A 19,015-nucleotide genomic window follows, 5' to 3' on the forward strand; every position below is an offset into this window, starting at 1 on the left:
ATCGGCAACGTCGGAACTAGAAGCGCCATTTTCTAACCAGATATTTAAGATTTATTAAGAATAATAATTTATCTGCTTCTTAACTTTTGAAAAAAACAATGAAAAAGAGTTTATAAGTTCTTATACATCCCCTTTAATTCCCAATATTAAAAATAGCAGCTCAAAATTCACCATAATCTAAGAATCAGGAAGAAGTCAAGATTGATTTTTTTTTATCTAAATAAAACAAGACCAAAACATGAACTGGTATTTTATTTGTGAAGATGGACAGGACGTGACGAAATTGGCTGACTTGCTCCTTAAGCTGCAATACATGCTTAATGATTACGGTTTTTTTCGTTGGGATTTTAAAATAATTTATTTCCTTTCTTAATTTAAATACTAATTATTTTTCGTTAATCGAAGTCAACGTTTAAATTAAGATTAAATTATTACAGTGGATGGTATTAACTAGGTGTGGCACTGAAATGTTTTGATCAATGCTTAATTACATTCAACTACTTCAGATACTGAAATTCTGATTTAACTAAAATACAAATTCTTTACAAATAAGGTGACAGCATGAAGTAAAATAATATACGATAAACCTCCATTAGACTTTGTTGTAGTAGACCGCCTCTTCAGTAACAAAAGCTCGCACTGCAACGAATCTCCTACTGGACATGTGTCGTGAATAAATATTTCTTATCTATATGCAGAGCTTTCTGTGTTAAACTAAATTCCCTTTTGACCACTGTGATTAATGAGAATAGTCACCCAGTGACAAACGTAATAAACATAAACCTTTGTTGATCTTACTAAACTATCATTACCAGCTTCATCTCTTTTACACAGATTGCTTACTCATAAAAACCATGCATGATGTTGTGGATTATCGATAGGCAATTAAAATGTAGATTTCTTTGATAGCGAAGCTAAACAATTTTTTAACAGATTAAGATCTTCTAAAGTTTCTATACTTTCAAAATGTTTCATTAATTTCAACCGTAACCGTTCTTTTTCTTTAGCCAAAGATGTCTCAGCTATTTGCTGTAATCCTTCTTCAAATGGTTCCTGAATATGTTTTTCAATTTTTCTGCGTTTTGGAATACTTCCACTCTCCGTTATCAAATCACAGTCAAATGTTGGAATAGTTTCCACTGATGTTCCTGCATCAACATTGTGGTCTTCGTCAAGTTTTTTATATTCCTCTCTCTCCTCGATTGAAGCATCTGAATAAATGACGTATTAAATTTACAAACTACTAAAACTACAACGAAATCGTTAATCAGATGTAAATACAATGTAAATTTGAAAGATATTCCAAAAGTTACACAGACTAATTAATCATACAACTCGACCTTCAATTACTTATCAGGCAAGATATGTGGATAACTCGAAAAAAAAAAACAAAAATTACATACCTGATTCTTTCTCCACGTCCACCATATACCGACAAAGAAAATGTACATGTTTACACATATTCCATTGAATAACCGAATTAGTACATGAACAGGAATATTTGTGTATGCAAACATTGCAGAATGGACATTTAAGACGACAATGACACATCTGGGATACTTCGGTTATCTTATAACTTTCCGTAGTATTCTCAATGTCCCCGACAGGTGGTAAAATCTCCCACCAGTCATCCTTGTTGATTAATTTAACATCTAAAGGTAAACTGAGAGTATGCTCCATTTTTACCATGTTCACTTTTGTGGTAATATTCATCTTATTTAACATATTCAATTTGATGAACATTGTGTCTTTGATAAATTTCATGATATCATAAAGAGCTAACTCGTAATTGTCAATATTTTTTTCGTGTAAGTATATATATTTAATAACTCTGTGCATACGTTCTAGAGGTTCATTGTTGTCTGAATCTGTGTAGGAATTTGCCCATGATTGAGGTGTATTCGCGAATTGGTCACGGAAATAACTTGCAAATTGTAAGGTATCCGGATCGTTTTCAATGTCTTCACAAAATCTTGCCAATGCCTCTGTGAAATCTGATTGTTCGTCTACGAGGAGTCTTAAGCGTTTATAAATCTCAACCTAGAATAATTTTAATGAATTACTTTACATAATTTATACAGTGCGTTATCATTAAAACACACTACTTAAATTTTAAAAGCGAAATCCTCATACATTTCAATAATTATATAAAACAGGGTGTCTTATGACCTAACAATTAAATATATCAATGCTATTTTTAGTCTTTACTTTCCATCTTTAATGAACAATTTAAAATTATGGGGTTGATTGGTACCTTATTTGAGGAGTTTTTGCGTTGCTACTGCTTTGTTGTAGATACTAAAATATTGTTTTTTAAATGACTGGCAAATTAAGTGTTAAGAAAAAGCATAGATAATTAAGATTTATCTGAAGCAACTCTACTAGATTAGTTCAAACATGAAATAAGATTGAAAGAAATAGAAATTGCTTACTTACTCGTCTCTCTGGGAGTTCGATTTTTTCCAAATTTTCTCGCCATGACTTGTCTACATGCCATGGGGAAAAGACTCTAGAAAAACAAACCCATTTTGAAAGTGCAGACATCACTGAAAAGAAACTTACTGTTTTTCAGCCGGTTTCACCATTTCCATCCAAGAGTCATAGAACACAGGATCCACATCAGACATAAAAATTTTGGTTAAATTAACTCCCGCCCATTTCTTCAATTCAGAAAAAAGCAGACTCACAATCCGCTTCTCTATTTTATTTGTGGCTAAAAATGCACAGGGAAATCCTTGATTTTTCCCATCAATTACCATCACAGTCACTAGTTCCAGCTGAGAATTGTTCAAGTTGTGTGTACGGTCGACACAAACGCACTCACTGGAGAAAGAGTTTAAAATTTCAGATTGTGGCTGGTTCATTAATATTAAGGCAAAATCTTCTTCAAGTAGTTCTGGATATTCTAAATTAGTTTCACCAATGGGTTTATAGACTAAAATACTTCCACTGTCTCTTTCAGCAATCACCCAATCCTTAAGATTCAAGAATTTCTCACTGTTTTGAGAAGAAATAGAGTCCAATTTAAAGGACAATTTAATATTTTGCAGGTCTTTTTTTGTAGTTCTACATATTCTTTTTGGGTAATCATCAACTGAATTTCTAATATCATTTAAAATGGTTTCAAATGGGATTCCACTAGCTATTTTTACAGCTAGTTCATTTCTCTCTTTAGGATTTAGAGTTAAATGCTCAATTTCATTGCCATGCCCCACATGCAAATTAATATATTCAACCAAACATTTTCCATCTTGTTCTACCTTAACTTTGATGCTTGCTGGACAATATGCATTGATTTTATGTGATCCTTGATGTTTCAAACGCCGTTTTCGCTCTCCATCCTTTTTGGAAGGATTGTAATATCCCGAGCGATTGCAGACATAAGCAATATGTCTACATTTACCTATATGCTTAGTGTATTCTGTTGAGAAAGCAGCATCTTGAATATTACTCTTCCAATCACAAAAATCACATATGTTGTTGAAAGTTAACTCTTCTAATGGTATATTAATCTCATGTGTACTTTGATAATGAGAGAGCAGATCTTCTTTTCTTGAAGCAGTATAATCGCAGAATGCACATTTCTTAGTTTGGCCCTTAAATAAGAAATAAAACAATTGTTAAAAAATTCAAAAGAGAAGTTGTCCCTACTACTAAGCTCAATGCAAATAAGGTTTTCTGCCAATTTTTATGTATTTATCACTATGATACATTTTGACTAGCTATATATATTTGATTCTTAAGCATGTATTTATCTACATTTTGAAGCCTGCATTTTGAGTTCATTGGACTCAACATTCATTCTGCAAAAGAATGCTGTGTACTGTATGTGATGCTCAATTTTGCAATAATTATTGGAGTTTTATGATGTTGGACAAAGAATTCAGCAAAACCTCCTAGCCTTATTTATCCTTATTTTATGATATAATGTATTGATTCTGGACAATAATTAAGACACTTGGCAGACCAGGCTTATAAGCCATGTATGAATTTTAGTAGTATTTTAATCAGAGCTTTAGTTACATCTACATTAGCAGGTTGAAAACAAATTTTATTGCATGATATACTTACACTTGTCTTTGAAATATCAATTTGATGCACCTTCTTCAAATGAAATTTGAACAATCGTTCAACATTAAAATTTTTGCCACACTCACAATTATATAAATAATTTTCTTTCACTCCATACACCTTAGGAGCGTTATGTTTCTTTTTCATGTGACGAATTAAATTCGGAACATTGGCAAAAATGTAATGGCAATGAGTACATTGGGTTTTTGAGTTTTTCTCATCTTTTTTCTTAATTTTGTTAGACATTCTCTAAGTGTGCTAAAACATCTGTCGCACCAAACTTGAAAGCAACTGATTTTTCATAAATTTTAAATTATTAACTTTAAAAACTGCATTCATTCAAATCAAAACATTTCATCATGAATAAAAACTAAAATTTGAATTTTATTTTAAAATACATATTTGTTTACATAATTTTATGTATTTGACATGTGCTAACGATTGTCAATCAATACATCAGTAGCGTTTTCATAATCTGATAAAGAAAATTTAGAACCCAAAGCAGAATGAGTGCTTCTCGCATACATAAATTACAATCTTTTGATTTAAATAAATACTATACCTAAAGTTATCTCACATTCCTATACGATAGATAATATAAGAACTCAGTTTTAATTTCGAAAAAAATACTATTAGTGTGTTTTATGTACAAACACTATTGTAACACACAGGTTCTTAAGTTCAAATTACTGAACACTACTATTGTATAGTAATATAAATAATGCGGTATAAGGTTAGGGTTCAGTTTAGTTTACTTTTCTTCAGATTCGTCTTGAACATATCGAGATTGAAATTTCCTATTTTCGAATATAGTTATATTGCAATTTTTGTTGACGAATATTAGAGACATGGATCTTGAGTGTCCCAGCTCTAATAATTGAATCAAGTGGTACTTCAAGATCAGAGAATTAGTTGGTAAATTATTCAATAAATTCGAGGACGAAGATGGGTATAAGAGGCCTAACAACATTCATTAACAATAGAGCCCACCTCTATTTGAAAGATTATGAACTGCACGATTGTAATGTTGTCATTGATGGCAATAGTCTTGCTTCAAACCTTTACAAGTGGCACTGCAAAAGTAACGACTACTTTGGAGGCGATTATGACAAATTAGCCCATGTCATACAAGATTTCTTTGCAGTCCTGTCCCAGTGTAACATCACCCCATATGTGATTTTGGATGGAGGCTACGAGAGGCGCAAACTTAACACTGTTTTAAGCCGCATGAAGAACAAAATTTATGCAGCGGCATCATTAAATCCTGTCTCTCAGAGCAATAACTCAGTGTTTCCTTTATTTCTCCGAGAAGTTTTTGTGGACGTTGTCCTTAACTTAGGGTTGAAAGTAGCTAGGTGTGAATTTGAAGGAGATATGCAGATTTCAGCAATAGCTAAAACTTTGGATTGTCCAGTGATTAGCTATGACTCAGATTTTTATATTTTTGGCTGCCTGTATATCCCTTTTACCACTGTGGATCTTACGCCAAAAAAAAAGAAAGTTAAACCACCAGAGAAGCCATATTCATTTCTTTCCTCTAAAATATATCATATTGAAGAGTTCCTTAAAGTTTATGGTGGTTTAGACAGATCAAATCTGCCCCTACTAGCAGTACTTTTAGGAAATGACTATATAAATGGAAGCCTCTTTAATCCATTTTTCAAAAACTTGAAAATACAGAAATGCAGTAGCAGCCAAAGTAACCAACAAAAAAAGATTAAAAGTGTAATTGTGTGGCTTCAGAATGAGAATGTTGAAAGTGCAATCCAGAAGGTTTTGTCCAGATTCAAAGGTCCACAAAGGAAACATATTTTAAAAAAAATTCAAAGTTCTATGGAAGGCTACAACCAAGCCAATCCAGAGTTGTTAAAATATTTGAATATTGAACCATTACAGCTAACCAGGTCAGTGGAAGTTGACTTTGGCAGTTTTGCCATAAGTGATGATGTTGATATAGTAGAAGATAATGCAGAAGAAATTGAAGATGGAGCTTTAAGTGATTGTTCAGTATCCATTTCAGAAATTGATGATTTGAATATTGAAATAGAAATTGATGATGAACCTGAAAATGTGTTACCAGCAATCTTTCAAAACAAATACAGGATGTGTCAGTATCCTGCTTGTTTTATGGATATTGTGACTTTAAGGAAATATTATTGTGTGCCTCAAGTGGAAGACAATTCTCTGAAAGATTCTCATACAATCAGTTTTGAAATATTAAAACATATTTTTAAAATTTTATGTCCTAACTCCACTAGAGGTTTATCATTAGCATTCAGAATTGGAAAAAAAAGAATTCAATTTGCTTCCTTGCGTGGATTTACTGAAGAACTTCCATCTTTAAAAGATATTGGAAGCATTAATGAAGAAAACAGAAAATTGCTTTTATTCAAATTATTATCAATTGACAACAAATTTAGTGTTATTTTCAATTCCTATCCAATGCAGTGGCATTTATTCCTTATTTCTATGAAATACATTTTTGATAATAATACTGGACATTTTGATAATGCTCTCCTTTATGCTTGTGTATTGTGTTTCATAATTTTAAACTTTGTAGATCCAAAAATAGGTTTTTATAGAGTTTCTAAGACTTTCAACAAAAAGTTCTGTCAGACTTTAGCAGATATAAAACCTGAAAGCCTTCCTTTGGAATTTACAACTTTCGATAACTTAGATAAATCCAATTGCTTATTGTTTATGGATAAAATGATTTCATTTTTTCAAATGGACTGCAAATTGAAAACGAATTACAGATTATTTGACAGAACGTTAGTACACTCTTTGTCCCAGATTCAAAGTGTGTTTCTTCATGTTAAGTATTTAAATGCCCTTTTGGATAATCCTTTTCCCACTTTAGAAATACATAAAATATTTGATGGTACCTTTATTTACAATGTCGTATCAAACTTCAGGAAAAGGAGTAATATAATTGTGTACTTAGAGGTATTTCTTAAAAGTTGTCCTAGTGTGTTAAATGCTATAAAGCAAACAATGAATATAGTGTCTAGTTTTATAAACAATACAACAACAGTGAATGGTCCTTCAAAAAGGACTAGAAAGAAAAAGAAGAAAGTAGTTACTGAAAGTGAAAATCCTGAAGATTCAGGAGTTATTGTTTCAGATGATGAAGGGATGTTTGATCCTAATAATCCTTATTCCCTTTTGGCTCTAACATAATTTGTAGTTTAGACAAAGGATTAATATATTTTTATTCATTCAGGAGAGTAATAAATTTGTTTGTTTTCATAGGAGCAAAAAGTATTTAAATAAAATCAGAGTAAATAACAGCCATGTAGCAAAAATATCAATAAAATAATATTCTTTATTTCTTATAAAAGCTTTCATAAAACAGCTGAATATAGACAGTTTCAAAATATATGGTGCAAACAATCAGTCGTAACAATAACTATTTGGTCTGTTTATAGTATAATTTCATTTTTTATGCTTCTTGACAACTGTTTATTTGGTAACACAATAGAATTCAACAAAATTGTCTCAGAAGGCACACTCACTGAGCAGCCCAATATCGTAATAGATGGATTCAATCTGCCATCGTTATTGAACAGTCTAGGGTTCTCCATTTTGGCAAAAGGCTTATTTGGATCAGGGTCGCATGGTGTGCCCTCAACTCTGGCCCATTTGCCTACTGTGGAATTCCTTCCAATAATGCTGTGCAAGACTAGACTTCTTTCTTCTATAACTGCTGCATCCAAAACAATACTCTCCCTTATTCTTACTCCTGCTCCAATGTGAACTCCTGGCCCAATAGAGACATTGGGACCAATCACTGCAGTCGGATGAATGGTGGCTGAAGAATCAATATGAACATCTAGAATTATTGTGCATTGTTCGGCCCTTTTTCCTGTAGATAACCTCTCGGGATGCTTCTCCTTGTAAAGTTCAAGATAATGACGGTTGGCATATATTGCTGCACTTGCAGTTTTTAGCTGAGACCACCAATTGGTGGTCTGTAAAGCACACATTTTACCAGTCCCAGCTAAAGGGGTTAAGATATCCTGCTCCAGCTGAAGATACCCAGTATCCTTACTCATGTTACCATTGCCAAATTTGTAAAACTCTTCTTGCTTAACATTAAAAGTTTCCCCCATAATATTAAATATTTTTAGTGAAAAAACATATATTCCACAGTTGATTAGTGTAGAAACATAAGAGCTGGGTTTCTCAACATAATGAGTGACTTCCTGTGTTGCCTTATCAATCACCATACATCCAAAATTAAGGGACTGTTGATGTGTAGTCTCTGTGCTCATTATAGTCACCAAAGAGGTCAAATTTCTTTCGTGGTGAAACTCATATAATTCTTTCAAAGGGAAGTTGGCACATACATCCCCATTCAACACAAAAAAGGCATTAGGAAATCCTGAACGAATCTGATCCCGGAAATGGTACAAGCCCCCAGCTGTGCCAAGGGCAGTAAATTCTTGCAAGTACTTAATAGTAACATTGTACTTCATTTGCATGTCATAAACAAATTCTTGTAGCTGAGTTACTGGATAAAATCCTATTATCAATATTTCTTTGAGATCTTTCACCTCTTTACAGGCTTCGATGTGATGCTGAATTACTGGTAATCCGGCTACTGGAAACAGGGGTTTCGGGATGTCTAAAGATAGGGGTCTGAATCTGGTTCCTTTCAAGGGGCCGCCAATTAAAATGACTGCTTTTAACATGATAAATGGGTTGATATACGATAATTAGCAGAAAAGCTAATATTGTGCGTACGTGTCGTAGGTTTAGATGTGGCAAAAGCTTTAAATATGTCACGAAAAATTGATTAAAACTAAATGATAAAAGAATATAACATTTTATTTACTCTATTTGAACTTAACCTAACTTTTTCAAAGAACAAATGACCCTCGTATGAATCTGTCAAAGGTACAAGGGTTTTTCAAAACTAATATCATTAAAAAATTCAACACTTAATGCGAAGAGTTTATGGAGTCAGTGGCTGTAGAATGTTGGTGCCTCACAGTTAGTGAGATCATGCAACACTGGCTTCGTACAAAGATGCTTTTTTTCCAATTAATAATTTTTCTTATGTGACAAAAAACATAGATATGTATATATTTTTGCTATATTCAACCTATTCCACATAACATAGGTGGGCTCTCTATATCTCAGCCGCTATTAAAATCCTTTAAATCCTTGTAAATAAAAAAGTGTTTATTGTACACTAGTGACACAAATATTGTGCTACCTACTTCTTAAGAACGGGCCTCTAAGGAGAAGGAAGGGGCATACTAGAAGTTCTCAATGGACAACTGAAATGCATTCATGGAAACCACATTACGTTACAAATAAAAAATCGCGTCCCTTAATTTTCCTAAATTCGTATATAGAATTTAGACAACCTGTCTTCTTAAAGTACTAGAGATACTCTCAAGGTTCCTTGCAAATGCACAAACGACCCTAAACGATTAACTGAGATCCTTTCATTTTCAAAATATTCAAGAGAATAATGTTCATCATCATATCACACTTCGGCAACCACCAGACCAGAGACTACCATAGTCGTTTTTACAGTCAGTAAGCCATGAAAACTTGTTTCGCTGCCATAGTTTTGCTTATTGCTCAAAATACGCATTCTGTTTGAACGTTTTCGTTAAGTTAAAAATTATTTATTTTCTTCGTTTTGGTGAGACTTATATGTAACAAAGTCCAGAAACCTAATTGAACAAATACAAGTCCATCTACCATGACTGAACAGCAGCAGACTTCAAAAAGCAAGCCTATCGGCAGGTCGCAGCAAAGACTTGGTAAGATGTTCAAGAACCCATTTTTCAATTTTCTCCGAGAAATGAGAAAGAACACACAAGGAATGACAATGACTGCATCTGCGATAAAAGGAGCTGAAATATGGAATAATATGTCGCAAAGTGAAAAGGAGCTGTACTATTCGATGGCCAAGCAGGCATCATTCAGGAAACACAAGAAGATCAAAGACAGGCGAAATCGTCGCAGCGATTTGATAACAACCAATAATCCGGACCATCAAGATGAGCCAGACGGTCAAATAATTAAGGGCAAAAGGCGTAAGAGTGGGTCGAGAAACAATAGAAAAAGGACCAGGTCGCATTCGAAAAGTCGTTAGGGAAGGAACATGAATCCCATCAAAATATAAGTTCTGATGTATTGTATAATAATTTTGTCATTAGAGGATTTTCACGATTTTACACGTTTATTTCCGTTGGTATTGCATTGAATTGGCTGGTCTTATAGAACAGTACTCCACTGAGATCAGAGATTTATTCTCACTCACTCGACGTAAAGGGCGTGACTGGGTACTCCCAGTGTAGTCAGATTTTTTAGCGTATCTTCTTCTGACCTCTTAAGGGAAATATTTAATGTTCTCGACCGAGAAACAACTAAATCCGAATTAAAAATTAATTATTAGTGGAATATTGAATTTTCGCGAGTCTTCGAGAATTTTTTTTATGTCATACTCATAATTTCAGAATATTGTTATAGTTTCCAGTAATCGTTTTCTTTATTTTCAAACTTTCATCGGCTTTATGAAATTCAACTTATTTATATGGAAAATTAGCAATAAATTCTTTTAAATACATGATACCCTCTTCACGATGTTGCCATGTTTCTAGTATGTTCTTCAGTAATTGATTGGTTTTAAAATGTTATTCGTTCCATCAGTCTGTCTGTTAATGTGAACGTCAAAGGGAACTTGTCTATTTTTTGCATCTTTTATTTATCTGAATTTAAAAATTGTGAGAATTGGATTTTCTCTAAATTCCCAAACGAGAAAGAACATTAACTTCCACAGTCTCGAGTGTTTGTTGCCAATGTCAGTTTCTAGTTTCCAGTAGTTTCTGGTGCTAATTATTTTGCACTTCAGTATATCTAAAAATAATCTAAATTTGTGACGAACTTGGTAAGTTGACCCATATTATAATTAATTGTTTCTGTTTAGTATAGATTGAAGTCGTTTTTATTAGATTTATTTGTTTCTGATTTACTAATTGTTGTTAAGCTTGAGGTATTTTGGTAAATACCTGTGGCCAAGTTGATATGAAAATTCCCTCATCTTATGAATTTCATGTGCCACAGAAAACTATACACTCATATACTTGTTATGTATAGAAGGTGGGTGTATGACTATAATATACTGGGTGTTGGGCGTGAAGTAAAGTGTGAAGTCAGGTTTATGCCTCTGACTAATCTGGGGTTATATAGGACAAATGATAGCATAATGCATATTAATTGTATATAAAGTTAAAAATATATAAATTTTCTATGTTATTTATGATATATACTGGAAAATAAGGAGGTGATAATAGTGAGAGCGCTCTATCTAAGAAACTTAGTTTAGAAATATCACACACTTTTTGGAAGATCCTGCACAGTTCTTTTTTAATTTTAAAATATGAGGAGAATTTTTTTTAAATTGATATTTTACCATTGTATGTTTTACCATCTATTGCATGAAGTAGAGATTTGTATTGTAGGTCCTAAACCAATAATGTTAACATCTTAATAATTGACAATTTCTTTTAGTGAGCTATATGTCCAAATCATGACTTTTGGGACTTAATAATCAAAGATTTCAAATATCCAAAATCATAATACTATTATTAATAGTATCTAATATAGGTAAAGGATGGTGACCATTGTTAAAATAAACAACAAAGTAATTAAGTGAGGTTGAGTCATTCAAAATAATTATACTGCATAATTAATAAATGCAGATTAAATATGCAAAAGTAAAATTAATGTTTTTCTTTTACAAAAACTAACAATTAACCTATGTTACCCCATATTTCCTTGTTCCATATCTGTTAAGGTCCCTACCAAAAAATTATAATCATAAATAAATTGTTTTTTTTTACTCCTATTTTTTCTATTTTTGCTTTTTACTTAAAACTGTACTGCATACATGGCCTTTTTATTTAATTTTAATTGAAATTTTTCATCTCTCATTTTGTTTTATGTTGATCAATTTTTACCCTGCGTGTTTTCATGTTGCTTCAATCAATTACATTTCCGTGCTTTCCCAGAATAATCTGATTTTATTTATCTATAGAGTATGTGATGATTAACTAATACCGAAATTGAAGAGAAGTACTGCTCATTATTACCCTGTTACCCCTTGTGGGTAGATGAAATAACAATAGGTACATAACCAGCACATAAATTCGGTACTTATTAGATAGTGTAAAACCTCTTTAAGTTTTTGTGAAGATAGATATCATGTAAGTAACTATAAACTTAATTGTTGATCATCACTTACAGATTAAAGGAAAATTTGTATTTACGGATTTATAGCCCGAATTTACAAAACATGTTAATTAGATTATATATGTTCCCCAGAGAAATTAGTCACATTTATTTAAATCAAATGATTGCAGTGGCTTATGTCGAAGGCAGCTATTTTCACAACCGGTCCATCGACTTGGACAAAACAAGTTTCATGCATAAAAAGAATAATCCTATGAAACATCATTAAGCTAAATCGGCTTATTTTCACTTCAGAAATAAATGCTATTGGGGTAGTCATCTAATTATGAAATAGGTTGGAGTGCCGCTGTAATGCACCAGTCTCTAGTACATCGCAAAAAAATATGTTTGAAAAACTACACTCCAAACTAATAATAGCATATAAATACCGAAGAAATCTCCAATTCTATTTTGAATTTATTACATTTTTATTTGTAGTTTCACCTCTGATTATGAGGTCATGCCTCGTTCTATATAATTCATTTATTCCTATAGTTTATCTCATTTCGCATCATCACGTTTGGTCATTATTTTACGGTACTGATCATTTTTCCTTGTAATTTAGGCGACTGTTTATATAGTAAATTAACATATTTATTAATAAAATAAGTTATATTGGATTTAACTTAGCGCGTTAAATGAAACACAATTTTCTATGTAAATCATCGACAATAAATAAGTGTTTTTGAGGCTATTTGCGTGAGCTTGGCCTCTAGATTGCTTATGTAATATGTGTTCTATGCATGTGTAATAACCGAGTTCGTTAACTTTGAATACGTTCGTATGTTTAAGAGGTGCTGCGGCCATATCGATTTCTTTGGATCTAAAATTTTAATTAATGGCTTAATCACTATTTAGAAAACTATTTTTTGTTGGATTTCTTTAATCTATATTGGAATTTGTGGCAATTGTGGAAAGAAAGGGCCCAATACTTGTTTGCAAGAGTAGTTACAGGTGTAAGCATTCAACATTCATGTTCTTCATAGAGCGTTTTTAAAATGATAAGTAGGAAAACACTTAAAGATATTTGAATGGCAATTTCGATAATAGCGATACGTCCCAAGTCTGTGAAGAGATCGTCCTGAAAACTGAAATTCAAAACATTAAATCAGATCCTCTTGTCTATTATTTTCTATTGGGTGTATGTTAGCACAATAATTTGTTGATGATTGTCATATTTTTCCATTTTTTCTAATGTTTTATTCATATCGTGTTTTGCATACGTATTTTGAGTATAATTTCATAGATTCTTTCATTAGACACACGTCAGCATATTTCTTTTCAAGTGCAGAAATGCAGACTCCCATTAAAAAATATTTGTCTCAACTTATGATAAATATATACTATTTGAGTAATTCGTTTGTGTGCAGAACAAAAATGGCCGATCCAGGCTTTCCAGGCCAGCACACAACCACTACAACAGTAAAGTCTTCAAACACTACAGTGGACACCACAATCCGTTTCGATTCATCCTATATCAAGACCATTCCTGGATATCTCAAAATTGCAGCTATTGTAAGCTTCAATCCCAATAACTTGTGATAAACACAGAAGTATGACAATATTATTTTTAGGCTTTAAACTTATTGGGATTTATTTGCATAGAAGCTAGTTCAGTATTTTCATACCATTCCAGAGGAACATGGTTTAATTTCGTCTCCATGACCGCATTTTGGGTTACTGGCATACTTCTTGCCTTCTATTTGTTTCACATCATTGAAAGATATTACAGGATTCCTTGGCTCAAGTAAGTATTTTGTTAAACTTTTGTGCCCTAGATGTTTCGATTATATCTCATAATTTTGAAGCATATGTGAACTAATTTGTTTTGCGTTATATCCAAAGGAATTAATGAGCATTAATTAAATGCGTCACATTGCTTTTTATTAAATAGAGAATTTAATGTCTTCCAAGAAAGCTTTCTCTTATCTTAAATATTTTTTCGAATTTGTTAAATAAGAATTAATGTGATTAATCTAAATCTGAGGTAACATAAAACAATTAAATAGAAATAGGCATTGTTTTAAAATGCAATATCCTCATATTGATTATATTTTCTACAGATAAAGGATCTCAAAGTGTAATATGTTAAAATATACATTTCAGTTTGTTATTAGACAATCTGACGGGTTTCAAGTTTTAAAGGGGGCAATATGAGGGTCTAAGATGCACTATGGAAACGAAACAGATATTTACAACTGAAGAATAGATATGTTCTCAATACATTCAGATCATTAACACATAAGGCATACCCATTTCCGAAACAATTCGACTCATACCTAGTATTGACGAATCAATCAAGACTCCCCAATTTTCTTGCACGTGCAATGAATCATCTATTGTTACTAGGTTTGAATTCATCTACTGTGCATTGTGGGCAGCATTGTATCTTATAGCTGCAAGTCTAGCAGTAACGTTTCACGTGGAAGCCTATATTGCGGCAGGGGTAAGTGACTAAAATTACTTTAGGGGATGCAGATTGTGTTTTTAATAGCAATGCACATACATTGCCAGTTCCGTTTTAACTGCATTTACGTAATGTTTTTAAATAAGGGGTTGTATTTAAAATTGAATTCTTAATGTCATTTGGCTTTACGCGGGCAGTGCTAAAACCCTGTTTAGTAGTTTTTAATACAATTTTATCATGTGATTTCTTAAATTAATGTGAAAAAGCGTGTATTCTAATGATACCGCATACTTTAATTAATTTTTATTCTAGTTTTTTGGATTCTGCGCCATGGTGGTTTACGCCATTGATGCCTTCTTGAAGTTCCAAGCTATTAAAACGGGGCAATTAGCTCAGGGGGAACGAGTTTTGAACAAACAGTCAACTACGACCGTTACCACGCCTTCCGCTTACCCATAAAAAATGTGGAGGAACGTGGCAGCGTTAAAGCCGTTAAAACGATGTATATTGGCCAGTTATCTCTCGTTTCGGATCTAAAAATTTAGGTAAAATTGTATATTTTTTCTGTTGAAACGTTGGTCTCTCCATCTAGGTTTTTATATTTAGCAGAGGCACCAGTTGTGCAACTGTGTGAATTCGCAACAAAAATGATGTCAGTTCACTGTTAAATGTATATGAAGAGTAGTGCGTTACTTAAGAGAATTCGCAACAGTTGTACAATTATTGATTCTGTGGAATGGGGCCATTACTTCTAGAGTCATATTCTTGAGTCTATAAAGTAAAATTTAACATTTTACGGGAGGTTTGCATTCTCCAGCGCCAAGGTGCCCTAAACTTTCAAAAAACTTAATGGTATATGTTGCTTTTCAACGAAAATAATTGACTTACAGGCACTTTTATTCACAAACACCGCACATAGGAACCAGTATATATTTGAAATGTTGGTTTAACGTTAAGATATTTTTTATAATCGTTGTGTTCACTGATTGTAGATGTTACCACTTTATTTTAAGGTAAGTTGTTAATGTTTCTAGAAAATTAAGTGTTAACGATTTTGCCTCATGCTTGCTTTTACTTTGTTCTTAATTTGAACGTTTGCACTGCACATTCCCGAAATATGAAGAAGATTCTGCGTAAATTCTTTTTTTTTGGGAACTTGCAGTGATTTCATCCCACCCACTTGCAAGCTACAAAGAGTATCTTATCTCATGCAAAACAAAGTGGCATGTGTCAATGTCAAAAATTTTTGCGGGTAATGTAATGCCGCAACCTTAGATGTGTGCGATAACAACTTCTACTGCACGTATGTGTGTACACAAATTACTATAGACTAATACTTAACTCAACTTATAGAAGAGAGTAAAGTAACACATATTCACGTTCTTAGGAAAGTATTATACCTACCACATTTGAAAGTGTCTTGTTCTCCTAGCATACACTAGAGTGGATTGTTGGATACTATGTTTTACCTTACGCATGTGAAGCTAAAGCAATGGCGACGTGTACAGTAAAGCTTTCACCATACGGATATTATCGCACGCCAACACTTATTATATATTTGTAACACGTGCAAAAGTGCCTTGTGCACATAACAACTCCCAAAAGCATTATCCTCAAAACTTGTTATTTAAATAACTATTATGTTGGAACAAAACAGAGTTCGGCAACGGTGTTTATTCAAAGTATTGTCATATTTCCCTAAGATTCTTATTTATTAAACGACAAGCAAAAAAAATTGTTAATTTTGCATGCAACAATTGTAGTATCTTTCATTCAATTAGGTATCTCAAATATATCTGTAGTATATCCAATAGGCACTGGAGGATATGAGTAAATCGAAGTCATGTGTACCCAAAACTATATAAAACTGACCGTTACCGACTGTAGTAGGAAAGTATGTTTTTTTGTTAATGTTGAAATTACTCTGTAAGATGCAATGGAGACGAAGAGAGCCCCAATCTTGATATAATGTTTTCATTTCAGTCAGGTGATTCAGTGTACAGGACGTTGAATCATCTCGTTCTTGATATATTTGCGATCTTTGGTTGTAATGGCAATGTCAGTTTCTGTTATTTTGATCTTTTACTCCATATAGAACAGCATTCATTTTCATTAAGTAGTCAAACCTAATTTGATGTTCCTGGGAATAGGGTTATCTTCCACAAATTCAATATCTTTTAACCTAGTTGTCCCATCTGCATCTCAAGCATTTATCCATCTATATCCGAAAAGGTTTTGGGGGAGCTTAAATACGGGGTGTCCCAGAAATAAGTGCCATAATTTGAATCATTAATAGAACTCGTAAAAAGCAACAATTTTTTCAAGTAATTTTTTTGCGTAAGAAGTATAATTTTCCAGTTTAATTCATTAAAAGATTTATTACAATTCCATTACCTGCCTATGGCATCTAAAATTGTTTATCCTATTTCGGATCCTTCGCATAGATACCTACCAAATTTTTTGCCTGCTTTCTAATGTGCATGTGTTACAACTTAGACGAAATAAAACGCCGGATCTCTACTTCATATCTTTATTTCACTTCGCGTGCAAATAGAATAATTTACCAAAAGTGCCAGGTCGTAGGGAGGATTACACATCAACAGTCGCATAGTTGACCGCTTCATCATCACAACTTTTCTGAATCACCCAATGAATAATACACAACAAATAAACAACCACCACCAATAATTAATTAATAACACATGCCTTTTTTTGTGAATAATCAATAAATGCGTACAGCTAAGCAGGATTGTAGTTATTGGTGTTTTGCGTTATTTACTGTTAAAATAATTAAAATTTTTGATTTATGTACAAAAGAAGTTACATTAGGTGTTCAAAATACTTTCCATTATTCTCAAAGCATAATTGTATTCGGCGTTGAAAATTTTCTTCTACCATCAGTAACGTTTCCCCATCATTTCGAATCATTCTGGCGGCATTTTCAACGCGTCCTCGTAGTTCCTCAATTGTATCAACTTGAGTAAAATACACTATCTGTTGTAACTTAGTGCGAAATAAGCTCTGCTCCGTTCGCCGACCTGAATAATGACGAAAATCCCATATTGATGCAGTTAATGCGCCTCGATAGGGAAAGTGTATTTAGACCCTGAAAACCTACTTTTTGAACCACCATTCTGTTGCCTAACTCTGTGTATAGCACAACGTTTTTGTGCTTTCAAACCTGACACATACCGCTATGATTTATTGCTATGTACATGTTTCGCAATCATTTCCGCTTTGCATTATTTTTAAGTTTGTTACGTCAATAATGAGACTTCAGAAACAACGAATCTCCTTTCAAGGCGCTTGTATTATGCTTTTTGTGTTTTGATGATCTACGACCCGCTTTTTTTAGTGAAAAATTCGTTTTATTTTTTAAAAAATTGTAACTGATAAGGCACTAATAAAAAGCTCATAAATTTAATTCCTCCATGGATACAATTTTTTTCTGAGGTGTAAAATTTAAATGGTTTAATCGGTTTGTTACTTAAATAAACGAAATGAACATTATATTTATATTTGTTTTATCTATGATATGTATTGAAGTAAATCCGTACCTACTAACACAATAAATCGTGGTTAATATCAAATTGATTCCATGTAATATCTAAAATTCTACCAGTACACTGACAACGATAATAATTATTACAATATGACTTAAATATTGTTTAATTAAATATCATATTTTAAAGGAATTAAAGTTGATATAAAACATTAGATCTATCTATTTTTTCTAATTTGCAAGCTTTAAAATTTTTTAACAGTGTATTAATGCAATTTAATAACTAATTCATGCATAAGATATGAAATAAAAATATTTATGATATACTTATTACATACACGTGTCATTGACTAAACTTTTTATATCATCTTTACACAATTTAATCATATCACAATCTCAAATATTACTATATATATAATGTTATAGTATGTACTGATATAATAGTTTTTAATTGTACTTTATACTGAAAAATAAGTCCACTACTATGTTTGCTGGATTGCAGATATATAAATTTTAACCAGAAGTCACGCAATTTATTTCTATCGTTACTACCCCAATATCCTTTTTAGTTTAATAATCACCTCGCCATATTTCAATGAAATACCCCTACAATTAATTCAACAGAAATTTATGATGTACTTATGCATGTATTAATGATGGTATTTAAGAATAAGATAACCCCGAGCACGCCTCTCTTTTTATTACAAAATGCCAAAAGTGTTATCTGTGAATCGATATTTTTTGTATATAGTTTATCGATTTCACCGCTCAAGAACTCTTAA

General features: G+C 32.4%; 4 protein-coding genes across 4 annotated transcripts; 2 read left to right on the top strand and 2 right to left on the bottom strand.

The window, feature by feature from the left end:
- Positions 1 to 234: 234 nt before the first annotated feature.
- Positions 235 to 4,477, bottom strand: LOC136340540 (uncharacterized). The gene is made up of 5 exons (XM_066284707.1): positions 4,072 to 4,477; positions 2,563 to 3,596; positions 2,437 to 2,509; positions 1,404 to 2,040; positions 235 to 1,211 (listed from the first exon to the last, which is right to left on the bottom strand). The coding sequence occupies exons 1-5, from the start codon at positions 4,315 to 4,317 to the stop codon at positions 886 to 888; spliced, it is 2,316 nt and encodes a 771-aa protein (XP_066140804.1). The 5' UTR covers positions 4,318 to 4,477; the 3' UTR covers positions 235 to 885.
- Positions 4,478 to 4,816: 339 nt separating this feature from the next.
- Positions 4,817 to 7,294, top strand: LOC136340537 (protein asteroid-like). The gene has a single exon (XM_066284703.1). The coding sequence runs from the start codon at positions 5,017 to 5,019 to the stop codon at positions 7,249 to 7,251; it is 2,235 nt and encodes a 744-aa protein (XP_066140800.1). The 5' UTR covers positions 4,817 to 5,016; the 3' UTR covers positions 7,252 to 7,294.
- An 82-nt stretch (positions 7,295 to 7,376) lies between these two features.
- Positions 7,377 to 8,953, bottom strand: Gmppa (GDP-mannose pyrophosphorylase A). Its single transcript, XM_066284704.1, has one exon. It carries the CDS (start codon positions 8,763 to 8,765, stop codon positions 7,494 to 7,496), a length of 1,272 nt encoding a protein of 423 aa, XP_066140801.1. The 5' UTR covers positions 8,766 to 8,953; the 3' UTR covers positions 7,377 to 7,493.
- Positions 8,954 to 10,761: 1,808 nt separating this feature from the next.
- Positions 10,762 to 18,756, top strand: LOC136340668 (CKLF-like MARVEL transmembrane domain-containing protein 4). The gene is made up of 5 exons (XM_066284901.1): positions 10,762 to 10,981; positions 13,695 to 13,839; positions 13,899 to 14,071; positions 14,674 to 14,770; positions 15,044 to 18,756. The coding sequence occupies exons 2-5, from the start codon at positions 13,702 to 13,704 to the stop codon at positions 15,188 to 15,190; spliced, it is 555 nt and encodes a 184-aa protein (XP_066140998.1). The 5' UTR covers positions 10,762 to 10,981; positions 13,695 to 13,701; the 3' UTR covers positions 15,191 to 18,756.
- Positions 18,757 to 19,015: the final 259 nt, after the last annotated feature.

Source organism: Euwallacea fornicatus, chromosome 8, assembly GCF_040115645.1.
Source record: "Euwallacea fornicatus isolate EFF26 chromosome 8, ASM4011564v1, whole genome shotgun sequence".
Classification (NCBI taxonomy): Eukaryota; Metazoa; Arthropoda; class Insecta; order Coleoptera; family Curculionidae; genus Euwallacea; species Euwallacea fornicatus.